Source organism: Anolis sagrei, chromosome 1 (genome assembly GCF_037176765.1).
Source record: "Anolis sagrei isolate rAnoSag1 chromosome 1, rAnoSag1.mat, whole genome shotgun sequence".
Lineage (NCBI taxonomy): Eukaryota > Metazoa > Chordata > Lepidosauria > Squamata > Dactyloidae > Anolis > Anolis sagrei.
Window position 1 is genome coordinate 327,217,767 of NC_090021.1, and position 22,578 is coordinate 327,240,344.

General features: G+C 40.4%; 1 protein-coding gene across 1 annotated transcript; it reads left to right on the forward strand.

Annotated features, from left to right (window-relative positions):
• Positions 1-872: 872 nt before the first annotated feature.
• XRCC3 (X-ray repair cross complementing 3) lies at positions 873-20,477 on the forward strand. The gene is made up of 8 exons (XM_060754929.2): positions 873-1,085; positions 4,856-4,941; positions 7,558-7,695; positions 8,947-9,147; positions 9,249-9,403; positions 16,759-16,971; positions 17,882-17,928; positions 18,393-20,477. The coding sequence occupies exons 2-8, from the start codon at positions 4,887-4,889 to the stop codon at positions 18,637-18,639; spliced, it is 1,056 nt and encodes a 351-aa protein (XP_060610912.2). The 5' UTR covers positions 873-1,085; positions 4,856-4,886; the 3' UTR covers positions 18,640-20,477.
• The last annotated feature ends 2,101 nt before the right edge of the window (positions 20,478-22,578 follow it).

Sequence of the window (22,578 nt, forward strand, 5' to 3'; positions counted from 1 at the left end):
TTTGCCTCATTTGGGGCGCGGACAAACCCCTCCTCCTCCCATCCCGACTTATCCAATCAGCGCCTTGAAAAATTGATAGACGTGTCTTTTAACCAATGAAAAGTCGAAAAGCGTAAAAGAGCTGGACTGTTTGTTTTTGCCTCATTTGGGGCATGGACAAGCCCCTCCTCCTCCCATCCAATCAGCGCCTTGAAAAATTGATAGACGTGTCTTTTAACCAATGAAAAGTCGAAAAGCGCAAAAGGGATGGACTGTTTGTTTTTTGCCTAATTTGGGGCGGGGATAAACCTCTCCTCCTCCCATCCCCACTTATCCAATCAGCGCCTTACACAATTGATAGACGTGTCTCCTAGCCAATGATAAACCAAAAAGCGTTCCACATTGGGATGGGTTGTTGTTGCTTTGCCTCCTCCTCCTTCCTCCCGTAGGCCCAACTCCAGAGGCCCAATCAGCGCTTTGCAGAATTGATAGACGTGCCTTTTAGCCAATAACAAACCGGTTTTTGGCCTCATTTGGGGAAGGGATAAACTCCTCCTCCTCCCATCCCCAGTGACCCAATCAGCGCCTTACAGAGTTGATAGACGTGTGTCGTAGCCAATAGAAACCGGAAACTATCCCACTTTGGGATGGGCTGTTGTTGCTTTGCCTCATTGGGGCGGACTGAAATCTTCTCTTCCCCCCCCCATAGGAACTAGCCCAATTAGCGCTTTGCACCGTTGATAGACGTGTTTTCCAGCCAATGACAAACCAAAAACCGTCCCACTTTGGGGTCCTCCTCCTCTCTTCCTCACCCTATCAACTATCCCGACCAATCCGTTTAAGGCTTGTCAGGGGTAGACTAGGAGAGGCGGGGAAAGAGAAGTAGTGGAATGTGACACAGTATACGCATGCGCAGAATGTAGCTCTCCTCTCAAACGCCTGAGAGGGAGGTGCTGTTTTCGAGGGAGAAAAGGGGGAAGGAAGAGGCCTCACGGTATTGGCTGGAGCAAGGCGTCATTCTGCTACGAGCGCTGTGATTGGCTCAGCAGCCTTGCGCGGGCTCAGATGATTTATGGCAAGGATGCTAAAGCGCAGGATTAGATACAGTAAGTACAGATCTCTCCGTTTTGTGTCTGTATAAACAAAAAGTATGTATGTTGGCTGGAAGGAAGAGAAAGGAAAGGCATAAGAAGAGGGAGGGAAGGAAAGAAAGGGAAGGAAGAGAGAAAAAGAAGGGAAGGAAGAGAAAGGGAAGGTATGAGGGGAAGGATGGGAAGAAAAAAGAGAAGAAAGGGGAAAGGGTGAGGGGAGGGATGGAAAGGGAATGAAGGGAAGAAAAAAGAAGGAAAGGTATGAGGGGAGGGATGGAAAGAAAGAAGGAAGAGAGAAAAGAAGGGAAGGAAGGAAGAGAAAGGGAAGGTATGAAGGGAGGGATGGAAAGAAAGAGAAAAAGAAGGGAAGGAAGGCAGAGAAAGTAAAGGTATGAAGGAAGAGATGGAAAGAAAGAGAAGGGAGAGAGAAAAAGAAGGGAAGGAAGGAAGAGAAAGGGAAGGTATGAAGGGAAGGGTGGAACGAAAAAAGAGAAGAAAGGGAAGAATGGAAAAGGATGAGGGGAGGGATGAAAAGGGAATGAAGGGAAGAGACAAGAAGAGAAGGAAAGGTATGAGGGGAGGGATGGAAAGTAAGAGAAGGAAGAGAGAAAAAGAAGGGAAGGAAGATAAAGGGAAGGTATGAAAGGGGATGGAAAGAGAGAAAGAAGGGAAGGAAGTAAAAGGAAAGGTATGAAGGAAGGGATGGAAAGAAAGAGAAGGAAGAGAGAAAAAGAAGGGAAGGAAGATAAAGGGAAGGTATGAAGGGAAGGGTACAACGAAGAAAGGGAAGAATGGAAAAGGATGAGGGGAGGGATGGAAAGGGAATGAAGGGAAGATAAAAGAAGAGAAGGAAGGGTATGAGGGGAGGGATGGAAAGTAAGAGAAGGAAAAGAAAAAGAAGGGAAGGAAGGAAAAGCATGAGGGGAAGGATGGAAAGAAAAAAGAGAGATAAGGGAAGAAAGGAAAAGGGATGAGGTGAGGGGGGGAAAAGAAATCAGAGAAAGGAAAGGCATGAGGAGAAGGAAAGGAAGAGAAAAGAAGAGAAAGGGATGAGCGGAGGAATGGAAAGAGAAGGAAGGGAAGAGAAAAGAAGAGAAATGGATGAGCGGAGGAAAAGAAAGAGAAGGAAGAGAGAAAAAGAAGAGATGAGAAGGCATGAGGGGAAACATGGAAAGAAAAAAGAGAAGAAAGGGATAAGGAGGGATGGAAAGAGAAGAAAGGGAAGAGAAAAGATGAGAAGAAAGGAAAAGGGGAAGGGATGAGGGGAGGGATAGAAAGAAAGAGAAGGAAGGGAAGAGAGAGAAAAGAAAATAAAGGAAGAGAAAGGAAAGGGATGTGGAGAACAATAGAAAGGAAGGGAGGAAAAAGGACAGGGGAAGAAAAAGGATTACCTGGGAAGGAATGCTTCCACTGGAGCATTGCAACACACCCAAATACCTGTGAGTCACCCTGACTTATAAGAAGCACTGCTTGAATATCAAGCAAAAAATGGGTGCTAGAAATGAAATCGCATGAAAGCTGAACCTGGGGATCACAACCAGACACAGTGAATACATCTGCCCATGTGCTTTGCTACTCTTGCTGCTGAATATGCATGGTCAGCATGGAATATATCTCACCACATTAAAACAGTGGATGTGGCTCTTAATGAGGCATGCCGCATTGTCACAGGATGTCTATGCCCCGCACCACTAGAAAAATTATACTGTTTACCTGGTATCGCACCACCTGACATACACCAGGAAATAGCAGCCAGTAATGAAAGGACCAGTGCATTGACAACTCTGGCCACCTGACATCCGCCAGGAAGTAGTAGCCAATATTGAAAGGACCAAGGCAGTGAGATCTCTGGCCCACCTCTTTTGGATATCAGCCAACGTGCCGACACCTTAAATCAAGAAACAGCTTTCCAAGATTTACAGATATACTTGCAGGAACACGCCAGCAAGCAAGAATCCAAAAATGACAGGCTAAAACCCATCACCTCAATCAGTGGCTGATACCGGATGAGAAACTCCCTCCTGGGCACACAGGAGACTGAGCGATCGGGCAGGCACTGAACAGGCTGTGCTCTGGCACAATAAGATGCAGAGCTAACCTGAAGAAATGGGGCTACAAAGTGGAGTCCATGAGATGCGAGTGTGGAGAAGAGCAAACCACAGACCACCTACTACAATGCAACCTGATCCCTGCCACATGCACAATGGAGGACCTTCTCACAGTGACACCAGAGGAACTTCAAGTGGCCAGCTTCTGGTCAGAGGACATCTAGTATAATGCCAAGTTCTTTTTTAACTTTGTTTGTGTTTTTAAAAGCACTTTAACTGTACCCTCAACTTGCTTCTGACACGATAAATAAATGAGGGAAACAGAAAGGAAAGGAAGACCAACAAAGAAAATGCATATCCAGGCACCTCTAGGTATATATACACAAACACACAGAAGGAAGGAATAATAAAATATAAGCCTGTGCAATCCATTTGTAAAATAAACTATTCAGATAAAAAATAAATGGTACAGGTTGAATATCCCTCATACGAAATGTTTGGAACCAGATCAGTTTTTGATTTCAGATTTTTTCCAGACTTTTGTAATAATTGCAATACATAATACTTTAGACTCAAGTCTGTACATGGAATACATTTGCTCCATGTGATAGAATATTGCATTCAAAGCACCCCTGACAGATGGCCATCCAGCCTCTATTTAAAAGCTTCCAAAGAAGGAGCCTCCACCACACTCCGGGGCAGAGAGTTCCACTGCTGAACGGCTCTCACAGTCAGGAAGTTCTTCCTCATGTTCAGATGGCTCCCTCCTCCCTGTGGCTTCCTCTCACATATTTATACATGACTATCATATCTCCTTTCAGCCTTCTCCAGGCTAAACATGCCCAGTTCTTTAAGCCGCTCCTCATAGGGCTTGTTCTCCAGACCCTTGATCATTTTAGTCGCCCTCCTCTGGACACATTCCAGCTTGTCAATATCTCTCTTGAATTGTGGTGCCCAGAATTGGACACAATATTCCAAGTGTGGGGTAGCATTACTTCCCTAGATCTAGACACTATGCTCCTATTGATGCAGGCCAAAATCCTGCAGGCCATAACCTGAAAGTTATCATATACACAATATTTTAAATAATATTCTGGAAGGAGCAAACTTTGTGTATATTGTACTGTCATAAAGCAGAGATGTCATTATCTTCGTTGTTCATTTGGACAGTTTTGGAGGATTAGGGATGTTTAACCGACTGCTCATTGGAGGGAAAGATAGGGCAGAAGGATAGTAGAGGCCAAGATGAAGTACTTTGGCCATATCATGAGAAGACAGGAAAGCTTAGAGAAGGCAATGATGCTGGGGAAAATGGAAGGAAAAAGGAAGAGGGGCCAACCAAGGGCAAGATGGATGAATGGGATCCTTGAAGTGACTGGATTGACCTTGAAGGAGCTGGGGGTGGTGACAGCCAACAGGGAGCTCTGACGTGGGCTGGTCCATGAGGTCACGAAGAGTCGGAAATGACTGAACGAATGAACAACAAACCTGTATAATATAAAACAAACTGACCATATACGTGTTATCAAAATATATAAGAATATAAAGCAGTGTGAAAACTAAAATCCAAAAAGTTTTTGGAAACAACAAAGTTTGACACTGAAATTTTAAAATAAGGGCCAGTTTTAAAAGTCCTAGCATTTTAATTAAATAATGAATAAAATGAGGACCACTCGTTTCTAATAGCATCTTCACATTGCTTCCTTATCAACATTTGCTACGTTTGCTGTGTTACAGGATATTTTTCTGGCTTTGCATTTGTCAGGAAATGGACTTGGATCAACTTGATATGAACCCTAGAGTGATTGCAGCTATTAAGAGAGGTAATCTGTCTCTCTTTGTATCCCCCTTTTCATATTTGCTCATCAATTAGCATAGGAACTGTACATAACATTTTCTGTCTTTCTGCATTTAGCTTGGTACAGTTGTCCTCTAGATAGAGAGTTATTGCTATTAAATAAAAGTAATTCAATGGGTGTCAGATATACAGTACTTTCTCCAAAGGAGCAGAAGTGGCATGTGGTCAAGTGCCACATTGCTCATGCATGGTAGTTTGTGGTTTGCAGAATGTGAGATGTGCTCATTTATAACAACAACAACAACAACAAATGCTCGTTTGCTGTGACATACTGTGTTTTTGTGTCAGTAAAATAATAATAAATGCACACCATCATTTCAGTCAAATCCCATAAAGGTTTGCTCGGAAATATTCCACTGTTTGCAATAGGGCATGCAAAGATTTACATTTTATGTTTTTAATAATGTTCAAACATTATTATTTTCAATGGGTATCTCTGATCCAGGGGTGCCTCGTGAGGGGGGCACTCACCTCAATATTGTTTGTGCCTGTAGTTATATACCGTATATACTCGAGTATAAGCTGACCCGGATATAAGCCGAGGCACTTAATTTTACCACAAAAACTGGGCAAATGTATTGACTTGAATATAAGCCGAGAGTGGAAAATGCATCCACTATGGGTCATAAAACTAGATACCAATAAAATTACATTAATTGAGATACCAGTAGGTTAAATGTTTTTGAATATTTACATAAAACTAATGTAAGACTGTCCAGCTCTGATGAAACCATTATTCTTGCCTCCTTCAATGTAAATGTGCTTACGTATCCTTCCAATAATAATAAAGAGAGCAAAATAATAAATTTAATAACAATAATAAATAGAGTAAAATAATAAATGTAAGAGTAAAATAATAAATGTAATAAAAATAATAGAGTAAAATAATGTCAATGTAATCATATCAATAATAATATAGTAAAATGATAAATGTAATAAAACTAATAATAGAGTAATAATATGAATATAATAAAAATAATACTAATAACAGAGTAAAATAATAAATGACCTTAGTTCAAGTATAAGCCAAGGGGAGCTTTTTCAGCCTAAAAAAGGGGCTGGAAAACTAGGCTTATACTCGAGTATATACAGTAGGTTTATCTGTTAATAAATAGATTGTAATTTTTTCTTAAAACAACCCTAATGAGACCGTGTGACTGACCTTTAAGCATACGATTGCAATGTAACTAGCAATGTGTAGTATGCCAGAAGATGTTAGATTCTATTTCCTATCATCCTTCACCATTTGCTTTGTATTCTAAGTCTAATGGGCATTGTAGTCTGATAACGTCTCTGGTAAAGAAGCTGGTTATGGTTGGTGTTATGTGCCTTTATATCAATTCTATGGCAATTCTGTTGTAGGATTTTTTTTGGGGGGGGGGAGATATATGTATTGGAAGTTTGCCATTGCTTTATGCAAAGTCTGAGGCTGGATCTACGCTGCCCTATATCCAAGGATCTGATACCAGATTATTTATTTATTTATTTATTTCGTGCATTTCTGCCCTGCCCTTCTCAACCCCCAAGGGGGGACTTAGGGCAGCTTACAAAAAGGCACAATTCGATGCCAACACAGACAATAAGATAAAATCATATATAAACAGCAATTATAAACAGTTAAAACAATCCATTATACATCACAATCAATAAAACTAATCCTATACTCAACGTTTGCCAGCTCAGAGTCCGTAAGTTCATTCCGCATTGTCAAATCCTATCAATTCTGGTCGTCCTTGTCCTTTGTCTATCTGTCAGATTACCCAAAAGCCTGGTCCCATATCCATGTTTTTAATTTTCTTCTAAAAGAGAGGTAGGATGTCGATGTCCTAATTTCCCCGGGGAGTGAATTCCACAGGCGGGGGGCCACCACCGAGAAGGCCCTGCTCCTCGTCCCCACCAATCTCATAGGTGATAGAGATGGACCCGAGAGCAGGGCCTCCCCAGAAGATTTTAAATTCCGAGGTGGGACATAGAGGGAGATGCGTTCGGACAGATACGCTGCGCCAGAACCGTATAGGGTTTTGTAGGTCAAAACCAGCACTTTGAATTGTGCTTGGAACTGGATCGGCAGCCAGTAGAGCTGACATAACAGAGGGGTGGTATGCTCCCTGTATGACGCTCCGGTGAGTAATCTGGCTGCTGCCCGCTGGACTCATTGAAGTTTCCGAACAGTCCTCGAAGGCAACCCCACGTAGAGTGCGTTGCAGTAATCTATTCGGGATGTAACCAGAGCGTGGACCACCGTTAACCATTATCTGCTTTCAACTGGATTATATGAGTCTCCACTGCCATATAATCTGAATAATCAAATAATCTGAGATCAGATCATGGGATATAGGGTAGTATAGAGTGGGCCTGAGTGAGTATGATTTGCTCAAAGTTTCCTAATGGGTTTCCATGGCTGAGCAGAGATTTGACCTCTGAGTTTTAGGGTGCATCTATACTGCAGCATTAATGCAATTTGACACTTTAGCTGCCAAGGCTCAATGCTGTGGGATCCCTATATTTTGCAGCTGTTATATTGTGCATGAAAAAAACAACTAACCAAGCTGGTTATACTTTATCGCTCTTATCATTCCAGCAAACCTAAAATCAGTCAGAGAGATTTTCAATCTTTCCCAAGCAGATTTGCAAAGGGTGACAAAATTATCCAGTGCTGATGTACAATACCTGCTAAAAACAATTTCTAGTGCAGTGAGGAAAAAACACGTCCTTACAGGTAAATGACGCCATTGTTTTTCCTATGCTGGTCATTGTGGTTGTTGCTTTGACACTGCTTTAGGAAAATAACTTGAATGTGCTCCTACTTTTTTCCAGTTTCTCAGGACTTTGTTGCTTTCCCCTAACATTAAGTGGAAGACAAAAAGCATTATCTCCTGTGGAGTGGATCATAACTTGTAAAATAACCTCTTTAGAAACGATTATCCTGTTCTTTCATGAGTTTTTTTTTGCATGCTTTTAAAGTTGTTTAGAGTATTTTTAGTGAATAATAATGATAACAACTTTATTTTTATACCCCACTACCATCTCCCTGGGGGGACTCGGGGAGACTTACAAGGGACAAGCCCAAGAATACAGATTAAAACACACACAAAATGCAATTAAACAACTAAAATCAATAGCAAGCATCAGGAAAACAATTACAATCACAGTACACATTTTGAAAACAGTATCGTGGCTGAGATGTAAGTGCTGAATGCCTCCAAATGATGCATTTATGGTTGCTGATCTATTTTATGACTTGAATTCATTTACCTGAACTAGGTAGAGTATCTTCACTGAATTGAGAAGACATTTAAACGTTGACTCATTATCCCTCTAGACCAGTTTGAATTAACAATTGAATTTCAGTGTGTTGTCCCCATTTCGTTGCTGTTTGTTTTTCAGAATATCTTTTAAGTTTTTTGTACATTTATCTGAATATAGCCAGATATTTATTTTTTTAAAAAAAAGATATAAATACTGGGGGAAACACAACAGTCTAGAATGTGTAGTACCATATAGACAGGTACAAGCATTTCAGATAATAGCTCTGAAATAAACATTACATCAGTGGTTCTCAACCTGCTGTCCCCAGATGTTTTTGGCCTTCAACTCCCAGAAATCCTAACAGCTGGTAAACTGGCTGGGATTTCTGGGAGTTGTAGGCCAAAAACATCTGGGGACCCCAGGTTGAGAACCACTGCATTACATGATCCAAGAGACATGAACAAATTTAGTTTATACATTTGTCCAACTACTTAAACTGACTATATCCTTGGGTTCAACTGACTATATCCTTGGGTAGGAATCAGGCAAATATCCATTGCTCCTTGCTGTGCTTCCCATAAAAGCATAAAACCTGTGCTTGTTCCCTTTTCTGGATCAGCTGCATGAAGAATGGTATTGGGGTGAAAACCTGAGCTAGTAGAAGATTGTCGGTGTAGTTTTGGTTCAAGGTTTTTTTCTCTCTCCTCAACTGTTATTTCAGCTCTTCAGCTATTCCAAGACAAAAACCAACACAGGAAATTAAGCCTGGGCTGTCCGGTTCTCGATAACTTCCTCCAAGGCGGCATTCCCCTAACAGGGATTACTGAAATCGCTGGAGAGAGTTCAGCTGGGAAGACCCAAATTGCTTTGCAGTTGGCCCTTTCTGTACAATATCCATACAAATATGGCGGTCTAGAATCCGGTAAGGAGAAGTTAACTGGGTTGGTTTCCTTAAAACATAGTTCAACAAAGATAATTCAGACTGATTGTGGCAGTGAAAGGCCTTCAATATCTTTATTGTAGGTGCAGTTTACATTTGTACAGAAGACGCTTTCCCAAACAAACGCCTACAGCAACTGATCCAGCGACAGGCAAATCTGAGGGATGATGTTCCGCCCAGTGTGGTGCAAAAGATAAAATTTGGAAGTGGCATTTTTGTTGAGCACACAGCAGACCTGGTGAGTATCAGAGTTATGTTTATTTTGGTGTTACTTAATGTTGGGTTTCATCCCTAGCCTGCACAAACTTGTTTCATCAAGTTTGATGCACCGATAGACTGGATGATGCAGAATCAAAATATAATTGCAGCATCATCAACTGAAGCAGAGTATGTGTCAGCATTGGAAACGTGCAAGCAGTTGAAATGGCTACACATATTGCTACTTGACTTTGGAATCAGTGAACCGACACCAACAAAAGTTTTTGAAGATAGCCAAGGCTGAAGAAGGGGACTGTTGGGTTTCATCCCTAGACTGCACAAGTCTTTGTTTCATCAAGGTTCTAGTCCTCAATGAGTAGCTAGACTAGAAACAGGGCCAAGGTCAGGGATTCCTTTCCCTACATTCCTATGCATGTTTTTAAAGGGTTTTGTCTTTACTGTCAGCCACTGTCTCTTCCCACACCCCCTTGACGACGTAGTACGTAATGGAATTTTAAGTTTAAATTGCCCCGGGAAAGCAATGCAATCTCCACCATGCTACTTCCTCGTTTTATTTCTCCCTGTGAGGACGCATTTTGCCTCTCTATAGGCAAAATGTAGCTGCATGGACTTTTTTACCTTTTACCTTTTTTATAAGATGATATTTAGCAAGATAGTTAGTTCCAAGACTTTTCTATCAAGAATGTATTTCTTTTTTACGGTAATAAATCGCTTGAACCTAAAGATTGACTCTGCAATCCTCAACCATCCAAAAGGTTAACACTTAAAAACATAGAGACCAAGAGTTTGTTTAATAGTTGCCTAAGGTAGATTTACACTTGCAGAGCTGCACTGGAGTTGAACTGTGCTGGATTTATACTGGGAGCTGCATCACATTGCTACACAATGAAATCATGCAACATAATGTCTAAGCACATGTGTTCCTTCGTACTGTACTTAACTGCTTGTCAATATGACAGCTGCCACCAGGTAGATGGGGTTTAGATTATCCTTTTAGTATTGCAGCTAAACATTGAACAGCTGTCCAGTGGTAAAGAAAAGGCTCACTTGTATTTAGTAGACACTGCTAGACCTCACTACCTCTGAGGATGCTTGCCATAGATGCAGGTGAAAAGTCAGGAGAGAATGCTTCTAGAACATGGCCATATAGCCCAACAAACCTACAACAACCAAGTTTTGCATTAGTTTGATAATGCAAGATTGGGAAAAGATTAACTCATTTGGTGTGCATTCAGAGATTCAGAAGATGAGCCCATAACCAACCATGAGGGTCCTGGATTTTGACTAAGCATATAGTCTGGGTATATGTAGTCATTTATATTATTTCCAGTCCAGGCCTGCACAACTTATGGCCCTTCAGGTGTTCAGGCTCCAAATCCCAAAAGCCCTAGCCAGCTTATCCAATTGTCAGGAATTCTGGGAGCTGAAATGCAAAACACTTGGAGGGCCACAGGATGTGCTGGCCTTTGTATTCCCACCAGTTGCTGGAAGGGAATGCTGGAAACGCTCAGGTAAAGGACTGGAATACTTTATTGGCATCATTTCACAACAATAAAGCTTATCTTATTATGGTATATATTGGGTTTGGTATTAAACAAAGTTTTGGGAGGCCTTGGAACTGCTGCCACATCTCGCCCAGACTTCATAATAATAATAATAATAATAATAATAATAATAATAATAATACTATTATATTTATTTATATCCCGTTTTCTCTCTCCCAAAGGAGACCGAAAGCAGCTTAATATAAAAGCATTAGCATACCATTTAAACTATACAAATATGCAATCATTAAAACAGAATTAAATATAAACAGTATTATAAAATTGAGTTAAAAGCCATTGAAACATGTTCAGAGTTAAAACACTACTCAACCACCAAATCAAATGAAGGACTCTGGCCTTTTACTAGAAGGCGCAATGATGATACTGGTGTTACACTTTGTGTTCTCCTGATTTAGGATACCACCCTAAAACATGCAGCCATTTGTTTAATGGGACTTACTCCAATGTAAGCCACTAAAAGGATTCCAGTCTTAATCCAGTTTATGGAGATGTAAATAAATAGTGGAGGTGGCCTTGTAGAATGCAAATAAACAATAGTAACTGATGTTTAACCTTTGGTTTCCTAATACTGCAGTTTCATTCCATATATCACTTTGAAAGAACTAGAAGATCTTGACAAAACATGCCAAATTAGCCTTTTCTCCAAATTTCATTAAAATTATTCTGATGTCCAAAGGGCAACAGTACACTTGAAATCTAAACAATTTACTTTCTGCCTGGAGTTTAACTATGTCATTCAAAATGTCACTGTCTGCAGGCAGTAATTTGGCAATTCAAGACATTTATCCTGCTGCAATTCTTAGCAGGTCTAGGGGAAAAACAAAATCAGACCTTAAATGCAGAATTTAGTATTACAGAAATCTGGGCTTTCATGGTTCTCCTCTTCCAAACCCCCTCTCTCCAAAACAAATAAAAATTAAACCAAGTTTCTAGCCCTCAAGATGGAGAATATATACTTGAATATTTATCAGCAATGGTGCCAAAATCCTGGAAGCTATTCTGCATTCCAAGTTTCTAGGTGAACATCCCATTAAACTCAAATGGACATGTCTTTATGTAAGGTTGCACTGGGTCTAATATGACTAGAAGCATCAGAATAAATTGATAGTAAAAATAGCATTTTATGAATGAAATGCAGTTTTTCCAAATCACTAAAAAATTCAATTGCAAAACTTGCTACTTTTTAGGTAGACTGGTGGTCCAGATACTGATTCCTAAGAGTCTCTGGAAAAGAATAATTGTAAGCAGTTGTAAATGCTGAGGAAGGAGGCATGAAAATTGGAAGAAGAAACATCAACAATTTAAGATAGTCAGCATTTAAACAATCAGTTTCTTGTACTATAATACCTAGTTTCCAATTTTCATGTTTCTCACACTTTATCTTCCTGCCATTTCTGTTGTGCAGCTTTGGATTTTCGTTTGACCTCAGAGCACATCAATAATTGGATGTCCTTTTGGTTTGAGCCCACCTACATCACTAACCATAATGCTACTTGTTCTTTTCCTCTCCTCTTTCCCTGTAGCTTACAACCTGAGAATCTCATCCTCTGACACTAACTTTTGCTTCATTTTGCATTATGTCATCATAGAGTTTCCATGGTAAAAGAAATTCAAAAGTGGCTTACTAGTGCCTCCTTCTGAGCATTACTAGCAAGTGTTAGCTATGGTGCCACAGCAATTCCTGCCTTATTCTGTCACTAAGCAAGTGTTTACTTTTTTTACTCTGCCACAGCTGTCTGATATAGAAGACTTATACCAGCATCGCTTCTTGCCTCTCAGAAGTATGCAAACCCACCACCATAAAGTTGGTTTCATGGTGGTGGGTTTGAATACTCCTGAGAGACAAGCAGTGCTGTATAGTTTCATGGTGGGCTGCTTAGGAATGGGAAGTTGGACTTGTTGGAGTTCTACCACATCCTGCCAAAGTCTATAGTCTTCATCAAGGAAACAAATAGGCAGCAATCCAGATTAGGTTAGGGAAGACCTTCCCCCATTATCCTCTCTGAATGCCTGCTGTCTCTGTCTTTTCTCACACTCTATTCCTTCCTCCTGTCTGGCACAGATGGATATTTCTCAGGCTGCCTGCCTTTTGTGTTAAGTTCCGCTGACCTCGTGGTCAGTGTGTCCTCAGTTTGTTCTAAGTCTTTGTGTGAGAATTGAATGCGGAATGTAGGGTTTTTTTTAGTCTTTCCTTTTGTTTGATAGTAAAGTAAAAGTTTCCCCAACATTAAATCTAGTATTGTCCAACTCTGGGAGGTGGTGCTCATCTCCATTTCTAAGCTGAAGAGCCGGCATTTTCTGTAGACAACTCCAAGGTCATGTGGCCAGCATGGAGCGCCGTTACCTTCCCACAGAAGTGGTACCTTTTGATCTACTCACATTTGCATATTTTCAAACTGCTAGGTTGGCAGAAGCTGGGCTAAAAAGCGGAAGCCCATCCGGCTCTCCGGATTAGAACCGCCAAGCTTTCGGTCAGCATGTTCAGCAGCTTAGCGGTTTAACCTGCTGCACCACCAGGGGTCCTAATTGTTTGATATTAGATGGAAATGGAGATTATACCAAATTCCTACTTAGATTTAGTTAGGTAAGTTAGCTCAAGATTCCTTAAAACCACGCTGTTTTGCTAAGATGTGTTTTGTCTTTTAAATACGTTATTTTGGGGACAGTACAGGAATTGCAGTGAAGGTTTATTCTAGGATACCAGGAGTGATCCTTTATGATTGGGATGTCTCAAGGGGATGACCCCAGTCGTGGCCGTATGGTCCAGCATACTATTCTGATAATGATCTTCTTAAAAATGGAAGTGACCAAATTGCTGGTGGGAGGGCCGCCCTGCAGCTTTCATGCAGCCCTTGGACCATGCTTTGTCCAAAGTTGTATCAAGTCCCCCTCATGTCTACTTAGCAAAGATGGCCTGCTTTCCCTCTCTCTATTCCCTTCAACATCAGGCCAGTTCAACTAAGGAGAAAACTACCTAACTGCACAGTAATGTCAGATCAGTTTGTCCTTTCATTCCCAATTATTGGTGCCTTAGGGGTTGCAACTGTGAGAGTGGACAGGCTTCCACAAATCTGTTTGCCACAGGCAAGGGCACTGGCGGAACACCATGAGCAGAGAGCAGTATCATTGAGATCTAAGGAATAATAAGACAAAATACAGCAAGCGACATACCAGTCAACTGTATAAGAGGGAATGGAGAAGATGAGGAAGATGAAGATAGAATTTTACTGCATTGCCGCATACCTAGGCCGAAAAACAGTTGCAAGAACAGAGACATTTCTAATTCTGTTGAATGTCATGTTCACTCAAATATAAAGTTAAAAGAGCTAAAGATCTAGTTGTTATTTACAACTACAGAAAAACTCATTGAATCAACAGACTTTTATTATTCAAAAATTTCCAGATCTACTGTAGTCCAGTGTGATTTAGGCCAGGCAGTCTTGCACTGTGGGAATAAAGAATTTATGTTTATTTATTATTTACTTACTACAATTATACTCCGTCCTCTCTCACCCTGAAGGAGACTCAGAGCAGCTTACAAGTTTATATATATATATATATATATATAAACACAGGGTTAGTCAAAATGAATAGGCCAATAAGAAAATTAATTGTACCCGAATGTATGTTTACTGTAACCAAACCACAGCTACGTAGCGACAGATAAACTATCAAAGTTTTTTTTGAGCAACACACATGTACGTTAATGCCGCTAGGCGTCGCTAGGAGTCGCTGTTTTCAAAATGGCGGAATCAGGCAAAGAGAAGGCGTTTTGTGTGATGACCTTTGCTAAAACAATGTCAGTAATTACGGTCCAGCGAGAATTTCGAGCCAAGTATGGCAAGGAACCACCTCATCGACATTCCATTGCGAGGTGGGTAAAGCAATTTGAGGAGACGGGCTGCTTATGCAAGGGTAAAACCACAGGACGACCGCGTGTCTCCGAAGACACAGTGGAATCCATTCGTGCATCCTTTCAACAAAGTCCCCAGAAGTCGACAAATCGTGTTTCCATGGAATTGAACGTTCCGCAAAAAACTGTGTGGCGCGTGTTACGCAAACGTTTGCAGTTCAAGCCGTATAAATTGCAAATGGTGCAGGCTTTGAAAAAAGGTGACTATTCGAAACGACACGATTTTTGCGAATCAATGCAGCGAAGACTAGAGGAGGAAGGCTTTGCCAACAGACTGGTCTTCAGTGACCAGGCAACGTTTCACCTGTGCGGGAAGGTCAATAGGCATAATCTCCGCTTTTGGGGATCTGAAAATCCTCATGCCGTATTGGAACATGTAAGGGATTCGCCGAAGGTAAACGTTTTCTGTGCAATAACCAACCGTAACGTGTTTGGCCCATTCTTTTTCACGGAGAAAACCATAACAGGCATAGTGTACGCTGACATGTTGTCTGAATGGTTGATGCCACAGTTAGAAGAGAAAGTGCCCGATTTCGTATTCCAACAGGACGGTGCCCCTCCGCATTGGCACAACAGTGTACGCGAGTACCTCAACGAACACCTTCCCAGACGTTGGATTGGCCGTGCTGGAGTGACTGATCTTCCATTCCTCCTGTGGCCCCCCAGGTCCCCCGACCTCACACCATGCGACTTTTCTCTCTGGGGGTATGTGAAAGACACTGTGTTCCGACCTCCATTACCGCTGACCTTGGACGACTTAAAACAGCGCATATGTGCTGCATTCGATGCCATTACGTCGGATGTGGAATGAACTGGACTATCGCTTGGACGTCTGCCGTGTCACACTGGGCGCCCATATCGAACATCTCTGAAGGTGAGACAAAACTTTGATAATTTATCTGTCGATACGTAGCTGTAGTTTGGTTACAATAAACATACATTCGTCTAAAATTAATTTTCTTATTGGCCTATTCATTTTGACTAACCCTGTATATATACACATACACACACACACACACACACAATATGTTATATTATTAGCGTAACACAATATTAGCATTATATATTACCATATTGAGGGGAAGTCAAGAAGATATATATGTTCCACAGTAACAATGCATTGCATTGCTTTCTAACTGAATTTGCCAATACTTAATCAATTGCTTGGCACAAAGCTGCTTTCCCTCTGGCACATCCATTGACCAATTCTTTCTAAGCACAAAGAGATCGTTATATTGTCAAAAGCTTTCATGGCCGAAATCACTGGGTTCCTATAACTTCTGAGGATACCTGCCACAGATGGAGGTGAAATGTCAGGAGAGAATGCTTCTGGAACATATCCATACAGCTCGAAAAACTTACAGCAACACAGAGATCAATCTGCTTTTCTAGTAGTGCACTGTTGTTGTTTTCTTAGGTGCCATTATTCTGTCCTGTTTTTAGATTTCGTTGCAATTGCTTCTGCACTGTAAAATTGATCTTACGCCACTTTGTGTTTCCTTCACACCTAAAAGCATTTACTAAATAATTTTGTGTTTGTATCAGATCCTGCCTTTCTCTCTAAAATGAGACTCAAGATGGCACACAAGATTTAACTCGTATGGCAGAGATAAAAATATTAAACGTGCAATTCTCTTTTGCATTCAGTGAAGTCTGATGCAGTTTAGCCTCAAATTAACGTACCAAGATTTGTAATCTAATCCTCACTCTACTCACTGTGCCAGTAAATCACTCCCAGTATGTTGCGCTGTCTTGGCAAGCTAATAAAAATATAAAGCTGTTAAAGTCAAGATAATTCCAGCTGTGATCTAAAGTGCAGTGAATTCAGGAATGTTACAAGATGTTCCTTTTGATCTATTCATTCGTTTCCTTTCTGACGGTTCTTTCTTATTGCAGGATGCTTTCCGCAATTGCATTACTAAGAGAATTGGTATACTACTCTCGAGAGGTATGGTGCGGCTCATCATTGTTGATTCCATTGCTGCCTTGTTCAGATGTGAGTTCGGTGCTAAAGATTCTGTCCTGAAAGCCAAATATCTACAAATGTTTGGAGCAAAGCTTCACGAATTAAGCAGCCAATTCCGAATCCCCATTGTATGCATAAATCAGGTAAGGCGGCGGAATTGCTACACTGTTTTCAGGAAAGCCCTCCATACTAAAACAGGTTCGTGTCTTGTATTTACACCAGAGTTTGAAAAAAATCCTTTTTTGCCAACATCTTTGTGGAAGTTGATAGTCAAGTGGACGAAATCTGGGTCTCATCCCGAGAGGAGGGCAGAATATAAATAAAATTAATTAAGGTCAGAAACAATTGTTCCAAGTTGACTACCAAATGTAGAGCAGACTGCCTACCCCTTTCTCTAAAGTACCTGACCCAGAAATAGCAGGGAAAAGATTTGCTTGTTTGTAGATCTCACCCTTTTTCTCTCTCACATACTTTCACCATATTTTCTTGGGGCAAGAGGAACACACTTGCATGTACTTCCACAGGCACTCTCTTGTTCTTCTATTCCTCGAGCCGGTTTCTTAGCAGTTAAAAGTACTGGATTGCATTGAGAGATTGGAGATTACCAATGGCAGGGAATTGCCTGGGCACTGTTAAGATTGCAGAGCATTTATTGTTCTCTCAGATTGACCCTCATCATTATGGAAGGATACAAGTGGAGAAAATCTGAATCTCTGGAGGAAAGGCAGGATACATTTATTGAGATGCTTAAATACTTCACACTCCAGAAATGCTCAAGAGGAGTGCACTGTATAAGTCAACCTCATGTGTAAGCCAAAAGCAGGTTTTGGGACCAAAATTCTGGATTTTGAGATGATTTATGAATACGTCAAGAATGATTCCAGAAGGGGGGAAGCACCAATTGCCAACTTAAGAGGTCCAGAAGCCCCTGGTCACTGTTGGCATGTCAGCATATCCAGAATCTATGCCTTTAAATTAAAATATTGTCTTCTCCAGTATTCTCCTTTGATTAAATCTACATTACTTCATAAACTTTTGCTTGAACTCCTGCAGGTAACTGACACAATGGATACAGCTGGGAGAGCTATTCATAGTTCAAGGTAAGTGCATTGGGAAGACAGCACATGAATGAAAGGTTTGAGACGCCTTTCAACATCCGCTGGGCTTCAAAATGCTCTGAGGACCACTCCCATCTGCAGTCAGACAACCCTGAATACCAATACATCTCAGAAGGGTGTCTTCATCTTGTACCAGAGGAGCAGAGCTCTTCTATCTTTTAAAGCCCACACTGCACACTTAAGTAAGCATTAGCAATAATGGATTTGGGACCACAAAGAGTTGGACATCTTTGTTTGGAGAGCTCAATATAAATGGATTAGCTTGTAATTTGGCTAATCAACTAGAAGGGAAAGGACATTTTATTGCACTACCTTGCTTCTCCAAGGGAAAGAGCAGCTTTCAAAACAAATCTGTGCCCATTTCTCAGTCAGCTCACACTGTAGCTGATTAATCATATGGTTTATATTTTGAGAATGTTTTGTGAATGCTGGTGTTTGTGTTTCAGCTGTACAGCTCAGAGAGTTGCTCCAGCCCTAGGAATAACTTGGTCCAATCAACTATTGATGAGACTAATGGCAAGCCGGACAGTCCATTTTACACAGACTGCAAATGATGCGCATCAACACAGCAGAGGGGTCTTACGGACGCTGAGGGTTATTTTTGCTCCTCACTTGCCACAGACATCTTGCCAATACACAGTAAACCTGGAAGGTGTGCAGGGAATAAAGGAAGACACTTTGGCAGGTTTATGAAGAAACCTGCATAGCAAGAACCTTGGGTTACTTACAGACTTATCATTGACTAGACTATCAAGATTAAGTAATTTCCTACCTACATTTTGGAATGAACTTGAATCCTATATTTTTATAGATACTGTTTTATTGTTACTGAATATAAAGGCTGCCATCTTATATTTTGTGAAGGATGTTCTTCCTCTATAGACCCGCATCTCTTTTTTTGGTCTTGATTTTTTATCGTGTCTTTTTCCTGACTCATAGTGATTAACAATAAATATAAAACAATGCTAATTAAAAACAATGCAAGGCATTTAAATATAAACTTAAACCTTAAAAATAATTAAACAAATTATACTTTAAAAAACCCATAAAACATTAACATGAATTAAAAGTTTATACTAACCTTAAATTTGTGAATCACACAGGCATGGATGCCCCCAAACATAATATACATATGCACCCAAAAACAAGCAGCATTACACAGTTTTGTCTGTTCAAATATTTTATTTTGATAACATGAAAACGACAAGGAAAGTTTACACATTAAACAGATTTATAATGGGCCACAAATGCTTTGCGCTTTTGCAAAAATGTTTGTGCTTTAACAAGAAGTACAATGCAATTTTTTTGCCCTACATTCTAATGCTGCTTTATGAATACAAGTATTTTGGGGAAACCAAGTGGCAGATCAAGAGCATAGTGAAATTATCCCAGAACATTACATTTTTAAACAAACAATGGCATAGTTTCATAGATAAGGGCTATAAATCCTCTGTCAAGCCATATATATACTTAGCTATGTAGCAGAGGGACTAGGGAACTGTTAGTGAACTGCAAAGATATGTAATGGGACACCAGCAAGAATGTCCTGATGCACAACAAGATCAATGCAAGCCAGTCCTGTTCTGCTTCGGTCACTTTGCTTCCTTATGTACTAAAGCAATAGCACTGGATACAGACATTATGGAGCTGCCCAATTCTAATTCCCCATAAAAATGCTGGGATTCCTGCCACAATCACTTCTTAGAGTCAGTAAGAATGGAATTCTAATTTGGATATTTTAATCCTTTGGTAGTGTTTGGCTGAAATTTGAATAAAATCACCATTGAAATTCCTTTATCGTTCTTGAAAATTACCCCACTGCCATTTCGAAAAGAATGTTTACGTTTTAAAGCTGAAGGGTAATTCTATCATATCTAATGAAATACTTCCCCTTAAAAAATAAATCATCATCTTGTCGGTCCTCCATTACCTTGGATAGCTTCAGTGTTTTCAAGTTATGTTTATGTAAAGCATTCAAAAGATAATGCATTCACCAGAGCTGTTCTGTGAAAAACAAACAGCATGAGTACTAACATGGAAGCTTGCTGTGTATGTTACTTAAGCCTCCTGACATTATACCATGTCTGTACCCAAGTCCTTTCATTGCCAAGATGACACAGAGAAGAGAAAAAGCACCAGTTAGATATGTCAGGATGTGGTTAAGAGAGCTGTAAAGGGCCTGCTATTTTTGAGCTCAGCTTTTTTTACTTGTAATATGCACAAATAAGAACAAATATGTAGGACTACAAGGAGTCTATACATTCAACTACAGTCTAGAAGTGACATGACATTTTCTATTGTACAGAGCAGTATCTAATATATGCAAGAACATAAGGTGAGCTACTTTACACAAGTTTTCTTTACGACAAGTGCATGTTCCGTATCACTTGAACACTAGATAGCAGCCTTCAGAAAGGAAGAGAGAAAAACAAAAAACAAAAGTGGCCTATTGAACAAAATTGGTTTGTTTCAACTTAACACTGTAAACAATTTCAGTTAATATGTACAATACATACGTATTTGAAAATCAATTGAGGTCTTAAATTTAATTCCAGATATCCTCCAAAAAATTGCTTTGTCTGCATTCAACTCTTATCTCTGTTTACACCTGGTGTGTTCTAATGAGACCTTGGCTAATTATGTTTTGGAGGCACTTATAGAAACCCAGAGTAGCCTAAATATATTTAGCACTGCTGGCTTCAGCATTTGTACACAGAATTGTGTTAGTTATAGAAGAGCTCTCTCCTCAAGACTTAACCTTTGCCTCCATGGAATCTCTCTGGCAACAGTAATCCCTGTGGAAAACCTTGTCAGATTATCTATTCATGAGAGTTGTTTTAGGAACTCAACAGAAAAGGTCCTTGATGGCACTTATTTAAGGAGTACAGTGTCTAGATCCAGGGAAATCATGCTACCCCTCTATTCTGCCTTGGTCAGACCCCACCTGGAATCACTGTCCAATTGCCGACACTGCAATGGAAGAGCTGGAATGTATCCAGAGGAGGGCAGCTCAGAGAATCAAGGGTCTGGAGAACAAGTCCTATGACAAGTGGCTTAAAGAACTGGGCATGTTTCACCTGCAGAAGAGGAGGCTGAGAGGAGCATGATGAGGGCCATGTATAAATACGTGAAGAGAAGTCATAGGGAGGAGGGAGCAGGCTTGTTTTCTGCTGCCATGGAGGCAAGGATGCGGAACAATAGCTTCAAACTACAGGAAAGGAGGTTCCACCTGAACATTAGGACGAACTTTCTGAGAGCTGTTCAGCAGTGGAACTCTCTGCCCCGGAGTGTGGTGGAGGCTCCTTCTATGGAGGCTTTTAAACATGCTGGATGGCCATCTGTCGGGTGCTTTGAATGCGATTTTCCTGCTTCTTGGCAGGGGGTTGGACTGGATGGTCCACAACGTCTCCTCCAACTCTATGACTTACTTAAAACTGAATTATTCGGTAGTCCCATGAAGAGGTCCTTTTTCCAAGGGATTTTACACAAGTGCAGGGCATACTAATAATTGGTCATCTACCAGCAGAGTGAGCTACACATTTCTCTTCCTTTAAAATGGGAGTGGGGGAAGATGTCCTTCCAAGACCTCCAGATATGCATTTAGTCATTTTACTACAACAGGGAGACATTTTAACAGTCCCATTGTTTCTAGGCTACTACTGACTTAGAAACAAGACAGACAGAAAAAAGAAAGTGGGCATCCCATCACCTGTTTTGAAAAAAAGACTCAGACCAGAAAATGGCTGAGAGCACTTGCTAGAGAATTTAGGAACAATTTTGGACTGGAAAATCCTCTCAGTGCAATATAATTCAGAGGATAGGAGGCTTCAACAATACCTCCACCTGTCCAAAAAGGATGCAGAAATATGATAAAGAATGGAAATGACCTTATAGAATATTGAGATGACCACAAGTTAAGCTTATTGTCTATAAGCTTATACAAAGTCATGCCAAGCATTTCAGAATAATTGCTACCTGAATGGTTCTAAACCTATGACAGTTCATTTGCAATCTTTTCACGTAATTGCTGGGTGAGACACAGCACCTAACACAAGGCCCCAATTTATTGTGTGTGATAATGTAATTATGGCCTACTGTACAAATGAAAAGGATGAGCTGGAACCTTTTTCTTCAAATGTATATAATACCCATTGAATTGATTGGAAGTATAAAACAATTGAGGTAAGAAATAAGTGCTTTCATTGAGAAACCTAATGGGATGGTCCATTTCCAATGATGTGGTAGCTATATCCTGGATCAAAATAAAAGGTACGAAGGAGTTTTTCTCATGCATATTTGTGGCCAACCCAAAGAATTGTACTTTATGAAAATCGGTTTAGTTCTAAAGCTTCATGGCAAGCCTATGAAATCTAACCTTGTTTTAAGACCTATGCCCATTTCAAAGCTAAAGTGTGACCATTCCATTTGAAAATAATGGCATGTAAAGACACAGGACAATACAATTCTAAATGTTAGCAAGCACAAACAAGTGTTCATGAGTTCTTTCTCTTGAAATTATATTCCTTTTTCAAAAATGCAATCAGAAAGTAAAGTGCTAAAGTAGACAAAGAGTGACGACAAGATTTTTTTCTATGCTTGTAACACCAATTTCTAAGCACAAAACAGACTACA

What these genes read in the sequence shown, in the direction of transcription:
- XRCC3 (XM_060754929.2), top strand. Translation starts at nt 4,887, where the DNA reads ATGGACTTGGATCAACTTGATATGAACCCTAGAGTGATTGCAGCTATT. An exon ending in GATTGCAGCTATTAAGAGAG is followed by an intron (nt 4,942 to 7,557) that starts GTAATCTGTCTC and finishes TTATCATTCCAG; the next exon opens with CAAACCTAAAATCAGTCAGA. An exon ending in CCATTGTATGCATAAATCAG is followed by an intron (nt 16,972 to 17,881) that starts GTAAGGCGGCGG and finishes GAACTCCTGCAG; the next exon opens with GTAACTGACACAATGGATAC.